We start from the raw sequence: 15,268 nt of genomic DNA, 5'->3' as shown, positions 1-15,268 counted from the left end.
ATCCCACAAACATCTTCGAAAACCTACCAGATGTGAGCTTCTTAGGATTTTAAAGGGTGCCCTAAAGGGAATCCCACTGCTAAATTTTGTTGACTTGCATTTTCCCAAAGCAAAATATTTCCTATGTTAAATTTTCTTCCCCATTGAAAAGTAGGTGTCCTAGCCCCTCAAAACCATTTGATGGCGATTGGAAGAATCCTTTAGGAAGTCTTCTGGGGATAACATTTCCCTCTGTTTTTCAGTTAACATTAGCTCATTAATATTCAGTGATGACTTCTCCAGAAGTATTAGCTACTTACATTATTATTCACAGCAGGACTGATGGTATGCCCCAAGGATCCCCTAGGGTAAGAGTCAGAATTAGGAGGGATCGGACGGAATGGGCTGTGGGTCAGAGGCCAGTTGGCAGCAAGTACAGTGGAGCTCCTGATGTGTTCTAGGCCCTCTTAGGCATCCCTTCCACAGAATGGGAACTCAGGCTCAGAAAGCGAATGACCCAGGGTTCCAGGTCATCCAGTTAGAACGCGGCAGGGCCAGGACCCAGTTTCTTCTCTCAGTTGTGCTGTGCTGCCCAAGGGGGTCCATTGTTCTCCTGGCTTTGCCCAAAGAGCTCCGCGTCCTGAGGTGTCTTGTCCTGCATGCTACCTTCCTCTCTGCTTCCCTGGGGTTGGGAACCAGAGCTGTTCAGTCCTCTTCCAGCCCAGGAGGCAGTGTTCTGATGGCTGAGTGTTTCTATCTGGGGAAGGAAAGAGAAGTAAGAGAAGTAACATTTACTGAACATCCCTGAAGATCGTGAAGGGTGGGTAGTGGCTTTCCCATTGAACAGATGGGGAAACTGAGGCTCAGAGAGGCTTTCCACAACTTGCCCAAGGTCTGGGGGCTGGAAAATGGAGAGATCGTCTCTCCGATGACAGGCTCGGTCCTTTCTTCTGCAGCATCCAGCCCTTTTAGTTAAGAACCTAATTATGACTGTAAGGATGATGGCGGCAGCAGTAGGCACACTGAGGTCACAGCTCCCCACCCTGTTAAAGGTAGGCTTTGGTTACTTCAGCGGGAGCGTGCATGGCTCCCAGGCCCCACATTATCTTCCCTCCGGCTTGCTAGATATAGGGCAATTTCCGATCCAACCTAAGGCTTAGAAAGAGTCGATAGCAAGCTGTAAAAGGCAGCACTGTGCTCAGTACTGCCTGCCCCTCAGGACCACACAGCAAGCAGAGGCCAAAGGACAGGGATGACCTACTGGTCCCCAAGTGCCTCTCTTTCATTCGCGAAATTTCATCCTGCTGTGAGAGTTGGGAGGGAGACAGTTACGAGCAGTCTCCACCTTATTTTAAATCTTCACAATAACCTGGAAGGATAGGGCTGTCTTCTGAGTCCTGACGGTGACAGAGCTTGTGCTCGTGGTAGCTCTGAGGTGTACCCAGTCCTGGCCAGCCGCAGAGACTGAGCTCTTTCAGTGCATACCTTGTCCGCTAAAGGTGACACACAGGGCACCCTCCAGTCACCTGAGCCTTGACTGGCTGTAGGCTGGATGTTTGGAGTTCCAAATAAGTAACTGGGAAGAGTCCATGTTCAGCCACCAGGGTAAGCCGTTGCCCTGTCATTTCTCTGGCCAGATCCACGTAAAGAACTGCTCTTTATCAGTAATTTTCTTTGTTTGTAAAAATAACCCAGGAGCCTTACAGGTGATCTGGAAGTTAAGGAAAAGAGACAAGTTCATTCTGAATCCCACTACTTCAGTTCAACCATTTATTAGCATTTCTGCAGATTCCCATTCAGTCTTTTTTCTAGATGTATCTTGCAGAGCTGCCAGCCTCCTTGCAATATCCCATTGTACACTGGACTTCCAGAAGTCTGTCCTTAGCCACTGTTATAGGCCGATATCCCCATGTCCTTGTTAGCCCCGTGGTGACCATGGAATTGAAGATCCCACTGTGTGTATCTATGTGGTCTCCCTGACCACACCCCTTATATGGGATTTGTAAACTGTTCCAGTTTTTCACAAATGTGAAAAATGCCAAAGTGAATGTCCTTGTCCTCCAAGTTTTCTTATAAGAACAACTACCATTAACTGAATACTGCATGCTAAGCATTTTACATACATTGTTTCACTAAATCCTCATGGAAATCTGGGGGCAGGGGTAGGTATCATTAGCTCTGTTGTATAGAAGTAGTAGCTGTGACTCCAAGAAGTGCTGGCTGCACTTGGTCACACAGCTAGGTAGTGGCAGAGCTGTCCGTAACACCAAAGACCAACCCTTAACCAGTCTTTTTTTTTTTTTTTTTAAAGATATTTTGATGTGGACCATTTTTAAAGTCTTTACTGAATTTGTTACTACTGCTTCTTATTTTGTTTTGATCTTTGGCCTCAAGGCATGTGCGATTCAAGGCACATGGAATCTTAGCTCCCCAACCAGGGATGGAACCCACCCCCCCAAGTCTCAACCAGTGGACTGCCAGTAAAGTCTGTCCTTAACCAGTCTTATAGACAGATTTCTGTTCTGTGTTGCTAAATAACTTTCTGAAAGAATCACACCACTTTACACTCCCATCAGAACTGTGGACTTCCTGGGAATCTGGATCCCAGAGACCCATCGGGATGTGCAGCTGGCCTTAGAAATCCTGCTGGACGGGGAGTACTTCTCCAGGTGCTGCTGGCTGGGCAGGCAGTGTGTGCACCAAACGGCCAGCCCCCACTGCTCAGGAATTGGAGAGTCTGCTCATCTGAATTGCACTGTGTGACCCCAGTACCCAAAGCCCCCGAAGATTAAAGTAAGATCAGAAGAAGCTGCCAGAAGCATTTAGTGAGAGCTCTGCCCAAAGACCAGGTCTCAGAACACTTTGCAGTCTTATCTCTTCAGGCTGGTTGCACACATGCTCTGGCAGGAGATGACGTCTGCTTCACCCCCACTTCCCCTGCCCTCATGCTGAGTCTCCTTGGGCTCAGCCCTGCCTCTGGCTAAGGATCACAACCAGAGCCCCTCTGCCCCCTGCCCAGACCCAGAGCTGCCCGAGGGTGAGGGCCTGGTGTACAGGCCTGTCTTGGCATCCACAGACTTGGGCAGCATCCTGGCCCACCAGCTGCCAGTCCAAGACATTGCACAACTCTCTTTGCTGTCTTTTTTTTTTTTTTTTTGCAATACCTGCTAACATCCCAAAGAACACAATCTGGGAAGCTGCCCATAGGAGCCGCACAGGCGTCCTCGGTTAGCAGCCGTGACTGCTGCAGCCTGCCTCCTCCCAAGCCCACAATACCCAGGACTTCCCCTGACGAAGGCATGACCTGCCGTGTTGTGTATCACCGCATGCCACATGCACACACTCACACACCCCAAGGCAGGGCTGTGTGACCATCAGCTTTGACTCTTCAACTTCAAGACCAGAGCCTGGCCCGGCTCTGCTCAGGGATATTTACTGAATGAGTGAACGGAGGAATCCCTGAGGGCAGCTTATAGCCCAGCATCCTGGAGATGGGGGCGGGTATCAGTTAACAACCACAGATGTGTAAAGAGCACCTGCTATGAGCCAGGTGTGATTAGGAGGCTTAGCAGCACCTACCTGGCCTGCTCCTCTAAGAGCTAGAAGCTGCAATCAGCCCCAGGAGCAATCTCCAGGGTGCCAGCTGGGCCCTAGGACCCAGGGGGTGGGGGCAGCTTCCTGGGCACTATGGCCTGGCAAGCCACCAGGAGACCAAGCAGGCGGGTGCAGACTCAATTAGCAAGGCAAGAGGCTCCTGACCCGACTTGGCCCCTGCCGCCTCTCCACTGGTGAGTTTTAGGCCCCAGAGACAAAGCCAAGACAGAAGCCAGGCATGAAGCCTGAGCCCAGACTGGAAAGCAGGAGCTGCCCCAGGGCCCTGGCACACCCAGCAGCCCAGGGAGACACAGGAGCCCCTCGTGCCGACAACATCCACCCACCACCCGAAAGGAGGCACTCTCCCAGGAACGGCCACAGTAGGGGATTAGATGCAATGGAAAAGCCAAGCCTTTATGATGCCTTCAGACACGGCACCCCCTCCTCAAGATGTCACTGAGCTCAGGCTCCTCTGAAAGGCTCTGCCACACCAACAAGCACCCTCCCCAGCCCAGATTCCATGTCACCATTTCCCAAGCGCCTGTTCTGGGCCCAGTACTTGGACATGTGTCATCTTGGTTAGCCTCCCCTGCTCCCCCAAAGTCTTAGCAGTGAAGGCATTGTCAGCCCACCCAGCCACGGGGGAACCAAGACTCTGACAGGTGGAATGACCTGCTCCAGCACACATACCCAGGCCCACTGGGTCCCACATCCACATCCACTGCTTCCACACCAGACACCTTCCCACAACTGCTGCCACAGTCCCTAGAAAAGCCTTGCGCTCTTGGCAGGCAGAGACTGTCCTCAGGATGAGGGATGGGTGTTTCTCAGCATCTACACAATGTATCTTCCAGGTAAGGAGAGCACCCCCAAGGTGTCCCCTTCGCCATCTTCCCTCCAGCAGAGAGCATGAGGGGTGGGAGAGTGGAGCCAGGCCTCTCTGCCTGCATGAGTGTCCACCCGGCACCAGGGAAGGGCTCCTCAGTGTGCTGGGTGTGGATGTGGACATGGGAAGTTCACACTAGTGATCTTTGTGGGAGGAAGGCAGATAGACAGACACAGGTTGATAAATAAGTGGATGGATGAATGAAGGTTAGAAAGACAAAAAGGCACAACTAACCCAGGAGATGGAGATGAGGACAGTGGAGCCAGTAAGTCCCCCGTGCCGCCTCCCCGGGCCACCACCACCCCCTCCCCCCCGACCTCACACCTGGCCGTCAGTCCTCATGCTGGTGGAAGGCTCTCCACCACCTGGTCCCTGCCAGCGCCACCTGCCACCCTCAAGCCCCTGTGCCCACTCCTCCACAGAGACACCTCCAGGCCACTGTACAGCCTGTGTTGGACTCACAATTAAAGCCCAGCCCCCATGTCACCTCCCATGTGGCACCTTGTCCAGGGGCCCCTGAGCCAGGCACAGGCACCACTGCGCTCTGGCAGGGCAAGTCCCCAACAGGATGGAAAGGCCCTGGCCTCACACTTACCAACCCTCGACCGGTCCACGGGACAGGAAGACACCTTTTCATCACAACGGCCAGTCTCATTACTGTTCTTAAGTAGATATTCACCTACTGCTGAGAACAAAGACCGTGTGTCCAGCAGGTTCCCATATCTGTCTTTAGTTCTTCTTCCTGGTTAGCAGTCCTAGCCTTGCCCCAGGCACACGGAATAGCTCCAGTGACGTTCCAGAGCTTCCCTTATGGGTCCTACACCAAGCTCGTCTCTTCCATAGAAGAGACTTGCTTCAGAGCCCTTTTCTCTGTTTTTAACCCACACATGTGCTAAGGTGCCCTCCAGAGTATCGGCCCTATGTAGCGGTGCTGGCAGGGAGGCATGGCAGCGTCTCCAGGTGGGGGAGCTCTCAGGTGACTCTGATGTGCTGAGACGTGCCCAGCTGGAGACCAGCAACCTTGACTGGGAAGATCTTTGAAGGCAGGACCTCCCTATTCGTCCTTGAACACCAGGGGAGACTCTGAACAGGGTGGAGAGGTGCAAAATCTGTTTGTTGGCAGGTGAGCGTAGCGTCTGGGCAGGAGCTAAGCATGCACTGGGCACCGTGTGAAGCCCTTCACTAGTGTCCTCATTCAGCTCTTGTGATAAGACTACCAAGAGGGCTACAGAATCTCCATTTTGCAGATAAGAAACTGGGGTTCAGGGAGGTACAATGACTGTCCCGAGGTCAGTCTGGCTGGCACTTTGGGGGAGGGTGGACAGACGGGCCTTGTCTTGGGGCCTGTCCCTGCCCAGCGGCCCAACAGGAGCCTTGTAATCAGTGGACGCCAGAGTGGCCAAGACCTTTAAAAGTAAAGATCCTTTGTGCTGGAATGAAATGATCCTTTAAAACATGATCACCAGCTCCCCTCATTCGTTACCTCTGGAGACCAAGTCCTTGCTGATTTTTCCCCCTTCTTTATCTCAAGTACATTTAAATGTCAATTAAATTTGAAATATCTACATTTGTCAGCATTTCATTGTGGGCCAGCGTGACGTGCTGCTGATTTGTCCACGCGATGTGACACATGAAAAAAACTCTCGAGACGCAGATCTTCCTCATTAAAAAATAAGCCCGTGCGGTCCCGGCACGGCAGAGAGCCACAGAGCACGTCCCTGCTTCCTGACGCCGTGTCTCTGACATGGTATTTAAAAAGGAACAGCCGCGCCTGTCACCACTGTCACATGCGCGCGCTAGCCAGCGACACGTTACACCAAACATTAGAGAGGGTTCGGGGAGTCATCTGCATGGGGACTCCGCGCCGAGATGAGGTGGGCAGAGGCGGGAGCAGCCGTGGGAGATGCTAGGGTCTCAGTGTGATGGACAACGGGCCTTTCTTTCTCGCCAAGACTCCAGCAGCCCTCACTGGGTAGCCAAGTTTGCCACGACCTGCCTTTTCACAGACAGCTCTTTGTGTGTAATAAAATCCAGGCAAGTGGTGGGTGGCAGACTGCAGGGTAGTAGCTGAATTGGGTTAATGAGGGAAGAGGTATGCTTTTTTTTTTTCATATTCTGCCTTAAGCTAATAAAAAATTTAAACCTGGACGTATTCGACGGTTCATCCTTTATCTCTGACAAATATCTGACTGTATGTTTCATGGGCAAACATGAGCAGCTAAATTTAAATAAGTTTATTTTGAAATCTCACCTTTTATCAAAAGTGGAAGGAGAAACACACAGCCCCTTATTTCATTGTTTCAGATCCACAGAACTAAAGAGGATCACAAAGTAGTTTAGATCCAAACTGCTTAGTTTAGTAGTTTGGCAGATCCAAATTCCATGCTCTGCCCTTAGTGGCTGTGTGACACTGGGCAAGTGACTCTGCCTCTCTGAGCCTTGGCTGCTTTATCTGCAGAATAAGGATGATGTGATGAGTAGTTAATCAGAAACCGTACAGACAGCATTTAGCCCAACACTTGTAAATACTGCTAGTGTCAGCAGCATCATCCACGTGGCCCAAAGCCTGGACCTGAAGAAACTCATCAAACCACATGGCAGAGTTCTTGTCTGGGTATTTCCATCACTCCTGAGAGACAGATAGTGTGTCCAGGAGACACCCTGGACCCATGTTGAAGCCCTGCCCAACCAGCCTGGCCTGGTCAAAAGAGCCAGCTGGAGAGGAAAATGTTGAGCTGGACAGTGAGGCTCCCTCTCCCCCACCTCACCCCCAAGCACCTTCGTGCTCTTGCCCATGGGAGGCGCTGGATACTGACAGCGATGGGAAGTGCAGCAGCTTGATCCAACAAAACCAAGGTCGAGTCCAGCACAAAGGCTCTTGGCTCTCATATGAGTCCAGATATTGCTGGCAGCTTTAGTGGCATGCAGCTAATATGCCAAGCTGTGCTCTCTGCTTGCTTGTCAAAGCCAGAGGAGGGGACTGTGCTTGGACAGGTTCTGGAAATGCATTCAAGATGGATTTGAGCGTCACCAGAGCCTCATTCAGTTTGACTCAAGCAGAGATACGAGGCCCACATGTACACAGTCTACCACCAGCCCAGAGGACAGGAAGGAGAGGGCTCTGAACTGGAGTCCCTGCTCGTCACCTCCCAGTTGTGTGGCCTGATCACACCTTTCTTCTTCACCGTGACCCCCAGTGCTCGTCTAGCCCTGGGTCTGCTCAATCGGCACTCCGGATGTGCTTTTCGGTTGGGTGCATGGGTGACTGGGCAGACAGGTGGATGAATGGACTTATGACAGTCTTGTCCTCTATGAAATCTGTGCAGTGACACCTTCCTGCTCAGAGGGTGGGGGGCAGGGTGGTAGAAATAACCTATGTAAAGAAACTGGCACAGTTCCTCCTTGTGGATGCTATTTTAAGCATTTTTCTGAGATTCCCACCTGCCCCAGTATATATAACACCTTCATCCACAAACGTGGTCCTATTCATTCTTAAATTAATATTCTTTTTCATATTCTTTCCTATTATGATTTATTGTAAGATATTAAATATAGTTTCCTGTGCTGTACAATGGACCTTGATATTTATATATTTTATGTATAGTAGTTTGTATCTGCTATTTCCAAACTCCTAGTTTATCACCCACCTTCCCCTTTGGTAACCGTAAGTTTTTCTTTGTCTGTGAATCTGTTTCTGTTTTGTAAATAAGTTCATTTAAATCATATTTTAGCTTCCACATAAAAATGATATCCTATGATATTCGTCTTTTTCTGTCTTATTTCACTTAGTACAGTAATCTGTAGGTCCAATCCATGTTGCTGCAAATGGCATTATTTCATCCCTTCTTATGGCTGAGTAATATTCCATTGTGTATCCATGTCCCACATCTTCTTTATCCATTCATTTATCGATGGGCATTTAGGTTGCTTCCATGTCTTGGCTATTGTGAATAATGTTGCTATGAATATTGGGTGGGTGTATCCCTTCAAATTCGAGTTTTCTCTGGATACATGCCCAGGAGTGGGATTGTAGGATCACATGGCAACTCTGTTTTTAGTTTTTTAAGGCACCTCCATACGATTCTCCATAGTGGCTACACCAATTTCCATTCCCACTAACAGTGTAGTGGGAATTCTCCACATCAGACCTTCCTACATTGCATCCTCAAGCTGAGGAAAGGGTCGTGTGCCTGGTGGGGGTCCGGAAAGAGGTGTAAAATGGGCGTGTGCGAGGCCTTGCCTCCCCAGCACACTGGCTTCTGCTCAGTCCCTCAAGCAGACTTCCTCTGCACTAACACTGTGCCAGGGGTGTGGGGATAGAGAGAATGCACCAGGCCACTGCCCTTGAGGACCTCGTCACAAACAGAATTGTAAGAGGTTCAGCTCTATTGATGATCCTGGAGGAGGGCATGGCAACCCACTCCAATATTCCTGCCTGGAGACTCCCCATGGACAGAGGAGCCTAGCGGGCTACAGTCCATGGGGTTGCAAAGAGTCAGATACAACTGAGCAGCTAAGCACAGCACACTCAGCTGTACTGATGAAGCACGAAACCACTCAGCCCAAGGAGAAGCCCAGTTCATGTAGGGAGAAAAATCCGCTGGGAGCTCCAGGAAGGCATCTAGGAGAGCGGTTTGAGATGAGTAGGCAAAGGCAAAGGCAAGTGGCGGGGGCAGCAGGAAAGCAGCACAGAGATGGGCGGGCTAGGCACAAAGCAGTGTTCGCCCTGCTCAGAGCTCGGGCTTGGTGGTAGCCTCCCACCTGCCCAGCACCTTCCACGAGCTCTCTGAGTGCAGCCTAAGGCAGAGTGCCTGCCCCCCTGCACCCCCCCCCCCCAACTTGGGACAACAGTCCAGTGCTGGCGAGTAAGAAGGGGTCCTCCTAACCTTTAGGCAGATGAATAAGTCATTCCAGACACATCTGAACATCAGTACTGCTGATGCTTTAGACACTGCATGACCAGCTGAGGTGAAATCACCGTAAAGAGAGTTGGCAGTGTTGGGACTGTGATTCAGAGCAAGATTCCAGGGGCCATGTGGAAAGTGGCCCTTCTGCTGAGCCCTGTTTTATGTCCCAGTCTGGCCCCTGTGCTGGCCAGGGCACATTCCTGCGGGTCAGATCTTTCTGCCCTCTCTCCTGAGCAGAGACAAATGCACGTTCTAGGCCATGCTGCCACCAGTCCTGGCGGGCTGACATGCATCTTGTCCCTGACACCCGGGAAGGTGGCCTGGGAGAGGAGAGGAGAGTGGTGACCTCCCTGTGAATTCCCCTCTCTGAACCTCAACCTCCCCTTTAGTACAAGGACGAAACTCTCTGCCTGGCTAACTTCCAGGGACAGTGCAAGGCAATAAAGGGTCAAGTGTGATTGTGCTGGGCCCTCAGCCCTGGGTGCCAGCTTTGATTCCGTATTTGAAAGAACAAGACATCCTTGGGTAACAACTGTCTTAGCACCAGGGATGGTGGGTCATAGCAGCAGCCAGTCCCAGTCCACTCGCCCAGTCCCCCCAGGGGCAGCTGCTGTCTCTCACTTACCCTCCAGCCCTGGCGCCCATGCACTTTTTTGGACATGTTTCCTCTTCCTGAAATGAAGTCAGAAGGGAATTGCATCATATAAGGCAAAGAAAGGAGACTGCTCTGGCTGGGGTTTGGGGAGAGAGGAGATAGCCCCGATCAGGCACCCCTGTGTCTTCTGTGTTTGAGGTGCCTCCCCAAACTTCACCAGTGCCCAGGAGACTCTTGGTGTCCAGCCCTCTGCACCCGGCAGAGGCGTGGGCTGCCAGCTCCCCAGTTGTATGTTGGAGCAGCAGCCGTGGGGCCAGGATTTAAACCGAGAGCTGTGGGGTCCAGCGTCTCTCTCCTGAACACACGCCTCTCACGCACCCTGGTCAGTGTATAATTCATAGGAGCCAGTGTGGAGTTTCTCTGGGCTGTGTATGTGTTTGTGTTTATAGAGGTAGAGCTCACAGGTGGCTGACAAGGGAGATGTATTTTTTATAACAATGAATATTTAATTTCCACATCACAGATGAAAAAGACTCTCTGAAGAGGCATCTGAGGGAGACTCCAGAGAGCGGCCGCTAATCAGAAAAGGGCCTTCTCGTGAGTGCTCTTCCACGTGGCTCACTTTCTTCTTTAACTTTTTCATTTTTTATTTTTTCCTGATTATTGAAGTAAATATGCACATTGGAGAAAATGTAGAAGACACAAAAATAAAAAATGGGAGAAGGGAAAAAAAAAATCACCCATAATCCACTAGCTTTTGTTGACATTTAGACACCTGCTTTTCCAGTCTTTTTTCTATGCATTTTTCCATAAGCAAATGAGACAGAAGGTTTTTATAAACATAGCTTAATGAGAGGATAATACTCAGCCAACTGTACTGTAATTCACTTCACCAGATTCCTACTGCAGAAATTTAGATTGTTTCGTATTTTATAAACATAGTGGTAATGGACATCTTTGTGCATAATCTGTTGCTACAATTTGGGGTATCTAAATGAAAGTGAAATCATGAGGTCATAGATGCATTTAAGGCTCTTGACACAAATGGCAAACCCACAGTTTCTTTTCTGTTAGGGACCAGCTTCCTCACCGTGGGGCCCATCGGGCCTCCTCTGGACAGCTTCCTCCCTGGCCGGCAGAGGGAGGCCAGGGGGCACCGGGCTGCAGGCCTCCTTCCCTCCCCACCACGCAGAGTTCTGAGGCGCCTCCTAACGGTCTTCTCTCTTGTCTCCCTCTGCCCCAGCCTCGTAAGGCCCTTGCGACACTATGCTGTCTTCCTCTCCGAAGACTCCTCTGACGATGAGTGCCAGCGGGAAGAGGGCCCGAGCTCTGGCTTCACCGAAAGCTTTTTCTTCTCCACTCCCTTTGAATGGTCTCTCCTTCCTTCTTCCATTTTCCTGAGTTCAGCTTGGTGACTCTCTGGGATCACTTGGAGGGGCGGGGGCGGCCAGCTTGTGCTTGTGTGTGGGGAGGGTTGCCTGGGGCTGCTGCCTTCTGGTGCCCGCTTGCAGGGCGGCTCCCCCCACCACGTGCCTCCTCCCAGGGCGTTCATTCTGCCAGCCCTACAGGGCCTGTGGCGATGAGGTGAGGTGACAAGGGTGACTGGGCTGTAAAGGTGTGAGACGGAAACATCGGTCTCCTTCCTCACGGGGAAAATGCGCTGGATTGTTATTGGGGTTGCCGACTACAGCGTCAGCTACGGTTAGGCTGGTTGTTGCTGCCCAGTCTTCCTTTATCTCAGCACACCTTGGGAAGCCATGGAGATGGAGCATCAGATTTTAAGTTTAAAAAAAAAAAAGTTACTGGTATGGAATATATATATTACTGATGGCATGGCCAAAGATCTTACCGATTTGTTTTAAGATAACTTTAAGATAACTTTTCTCATTATTATTTATAGCCTAAGCCTCCTTCTAATTACAAATTGCAACAAAGAAAGAGAAAAAGAAGGTTCACCACAACCCAGCCACCCTGGGAACTGGGCTTTGGTGGCTGCCCATTTTTTTCCACCACTTCTTGCCTCTCCACCTACAGGCTTTTCCCACCTGGGACTGAGCAGAGGGCCAGCTCTGGTCTGTGTTTATCTGTTTGCATGGTGTTTCTAATGGGAGCCTTCAGGGGAAGGGAACTGCCCTTTGCTGAACACCCACAGCAGACCTTGGGGAGTGAGCCATGCTGGCCCGATTACGTAAGAGAGACTCTCCCCTTGTCAGCCCCCTTCACTATCTCCCTGCACCCACTCTCTCCTCCAAGGCTGGGCCTGTGGGTTCCTTGGGGCACTCGACAAGCCCAGCAGCTCTCTTCCTGCCACTGCCCCCACAGGCAAGGAGGGTTCTGGCCCTTTCTGCCACCAGCTCACCTGTGACCGCAGGCACGTCAGTCCCCTCCTGAGGCCCTCATTTAGAGAGCAGTGCCCTAAGCCAGCGTTGCCCAAGTTTTGGGGGCTGCCTGGTCTGTACAGTGAATCTCCTTCATTAAAGCTAGGAGAAAAGCCTTGTCCTACGCAGTAGTATCTATAATATCATAGACTTAATGTATCGGTTCTTATTTCTATTATTAATTAAGATAAAGATTGCATCATTGGAATAAGAAATGTCCAGCCATGTATCAACTTACAGTTGCCTTGCTGGTAAAGGGATCCCACACAGATAACAGCCAAGGACCCCCACCATGGGGTCTGGCTGGCCACGTTCTTTTCAAATTAATTGATGCCTTAATTATTTAAAATAATGCTCACTCCCTGAACCATGATCTATGAAAAGCATAGGCTTTTGTGTGTGTTTAAAGGGAAACAGCCATCTTAAAATGAATTCCTTCTAAAGAAACTCTGTTTCCTTAACTACAAAGCATACTGACTTTTCTTGTCTCCTTCACTGTGTTCAGACTTGGTTAAAGGAGCTTGGTCAGATGGCTTAGTTAGAACTAAGCGAGGGACTTTAGAAGTTTCTCATGCTTGGCTTCCATTTCTGCCTCTTGCCAGCTGCTGTGTGACACAGGTTCCGTTGCTTGGCCTCTCTGAGCTTCAGCTTCCTCATCTGTAAAGTGGAGGGTGTGAGTCCTACTTCATAGGCTGCTTGTATGACTTCAGGGAGATAGTACAGTCTGATGTAGTCCTTGCCCAGAGTCAAGACTGTTAGTTGAGCCCCTTTTCCTCTACTGACTGTCCCCCTGCCCAGGTTCATGCAAGTGGGCCTTCAGACCACCAGGTGGCGACCTTCCCCACTTTACCAGAGCCTTGGGCAGTTTCGGCCTGACTCAGGGGGCAGAGCCTTGCGATTGGAGGTAGGATGCTACTCTGGCCCAATTTCACAACAGGTCTGGGCAGCATTCTCCACGTACCCTGGGGCTCAGGCTTGTGAGAGAGGATAGCAAGAGGCACCCAGCATCCCCAGCACCTGGGTTGGCTGTAAGATTTTGGTGCGTGAATGGACAAGCTGCTGTTAACAGCTCAGCGTGCCTGCTGTACAGCTGGCACCACGTTTGCTCGTGTCATCTCCACCACCAGTTGCAAGGACATGCACTCTGGAACGGGGGAGCAGCTGAGGCTCAGAGAGGTTAAGTGACTTGCCCAAGGTCCCACAGCAAGAGATGGCACCAGGGCTGGAACCGAGATCAGCACAGGCTGAGGCCCAGGTAGTTCGCTGCTGAGGATCCTGGGGCGCACTGTTCCCCCAGCTCAGTTCCGCACAGGCTGGGCCCAGGACCCGACTGCCGCAGGGTTGAGGGTACGGACAATGGGCTCAGGAGTGAGTCCTCCTGCCGGTTCCCTCTCTGGCCGTGCCCCATTCCTCACGCCTTGTGTGAATGGTGTGGGAGCCCGCTGGCCAGTTCTATGGTAGGTCTTGTGGTCTGGAGGAAACTAAGTGGGCTCCCCCGTGCAAGCTAGAGCCAAACCCACTTGCCCAAGGCCCCTCAGTGAGTCGAATCCGAGATCAGCCCAGGTCTGTCTGTCTGTCTGAGGGGCACCGTTCAGACACCTACACTCGTGGGGACCCAGGACGCTCTCCTCTCCCAAGGCTCCCAGCTGTGTTCCTTGAAGCCTGGAAGCTCTCCGGGGTGGGGGCTGCTTGCTCCTCCTGGGACGGCTCTGGGTGGGAGAATCCAGCCTGCTCTGCCTCCCCCCAGGCCGCAGCCATATCGGACACTCAAGGAGTCAGACAGTGCAGGGGACGAGGCCGAAAGCCCGGAGCAGCGAGCACGGGAGCCCGTGGGCCCCACCCCAGCTCCACACGACCGGGCCGCCAGCATCGACCTCCTGGAGGACGTCTTCAGCAACCTCGACATGGAAGTCCCACTGCAGCCGCTGGGCCAGGCCAAAAGCTTGGAAGACCTTCGGACCCCCAAAGACCTGAGGGAGCAGCCGGGGACCTTTGACTATCAGGTATGGTGGGGGAGGGGTGGGCGCAGGCCGGGGGCACTTTCTGCACATGAGGCAGGTTTTCCCACGTGACAGTGAGACACCAAGGGAGAAAGAGCCACTTTTCCAAGGCCCTCAGCCAGTGCTCAGAGTCACTGACTACAACTCTGCCAGGCGGGCCAGTGGCCAGAGCCCCGCACACGGTGATCGCTGGAGAACAGCTACAGCCTGATGAAAATCTGCCACCCGCTTCTGTGTATGCAGCAGAGGTGGGCAGCACCATGGCCCCTGATGGAACTGGGATTATCCCCACCCCACCAAGGCTCCTTGAAGAGCCTGTGGATCAGAGCTCTGGGGCTCTGGATATTCACTTGTGACCCCTGATCTTCCTTGAGACTTTCATTCTGTCACCACCTGTGCCTGTCTCCTCACTTGTGCCAGGGAGCTGCTAACTCTGCAGTCCCTGGGTCACAGTGTGGAATTCACAAAGCTCCCCCATATCCAGGTGGCGCTAGTGGTAAAGAACATACCTGCCAGTGCAGGAGATGTTAAGAGACGGGGGTTCGATCCCTGGGTCAGGAAGATCCCCTGGAGGAGGGCATGGCAACCCACTCCAGTATTCTTACCTGGAGAATCCCCATGGACAGGGGAGCCTGAGGGCTACAGTCCATGGGGTTTCAAAGAGTTGGACATGACTGAAGCAACTTAGCACGCATATCCAATGATTCACACAAGCCCATCTGTAAGGAATTGCTATTTCCAGGCTGCAGATGAGGGAGCTCAGGCCAAGAGAAGGGACATGACACCCAAGTCGTGGCCCAGTAGGTGGCAGAGCTGGACAGAGCCCAGTCCTATTTCATTCCCAGCCAGTGTGCCTTCACCCAGCCCCTGTGCCTCACTTGCCCTCTTGGTCTCAGGGGTGGCTGAAAGTGCCCACATGCTTTGAAAAG

The 15,268-nt window shown here is 51.8% G+C and overlaps 1 protein-coding gene across 4 annotated transcripts in view; it reads left to right on the top strand.

Annotated features, from left to right (window-relative positions):
* Nucleotides 1-15,268, top strand: part of DENND1A (DENN domain containing 1A) — a 539,914-nt gene that overhangs the window by 521,263 nt on the left and 3,383 nt on the right. For 2 of the 4 annotated variants that reach the window (XM_040225090.1, XM_040225091.1), the window contains 2 exons: nucleotides 11,205-11,333; nucleotides 14,087-14,342. In XM_040225090.1, coding sequence (XP_040081024.1) covers nucleotides 11,205-11,333; nucleotides 14,087-14,342 — 385 coding nt within the window. The remainder of the gene's footprint in view (nucleotides 1-11,204; nucleotides 11,334-14,086; nucleotides 14,343-15,268) is intronic. The other 2 variants (XM_040225092.1, XM_040225093.1) reach the window with 1 other exon arrangement.

This window comes from Oryx dammah, unplaced genomic scaffold, assembly GCF_014754425.2.
Source record: "Oryx dammah isolate SB20612 unplaced genomic scaffold, SCBI_Odam_1.1 HiC_scaffold_25, whole genome shotgun sequence".
Taxonomy (NCBI): domain Eukaryota; kingdom Metazoa; phylum Chordata; class Mammalia; order Artiodactyla; family Bovidae; genus Oryx; species Oryx dammah.
This window is presented reverse-complemented; position numbering and strand designations above follow the sequence as displayed.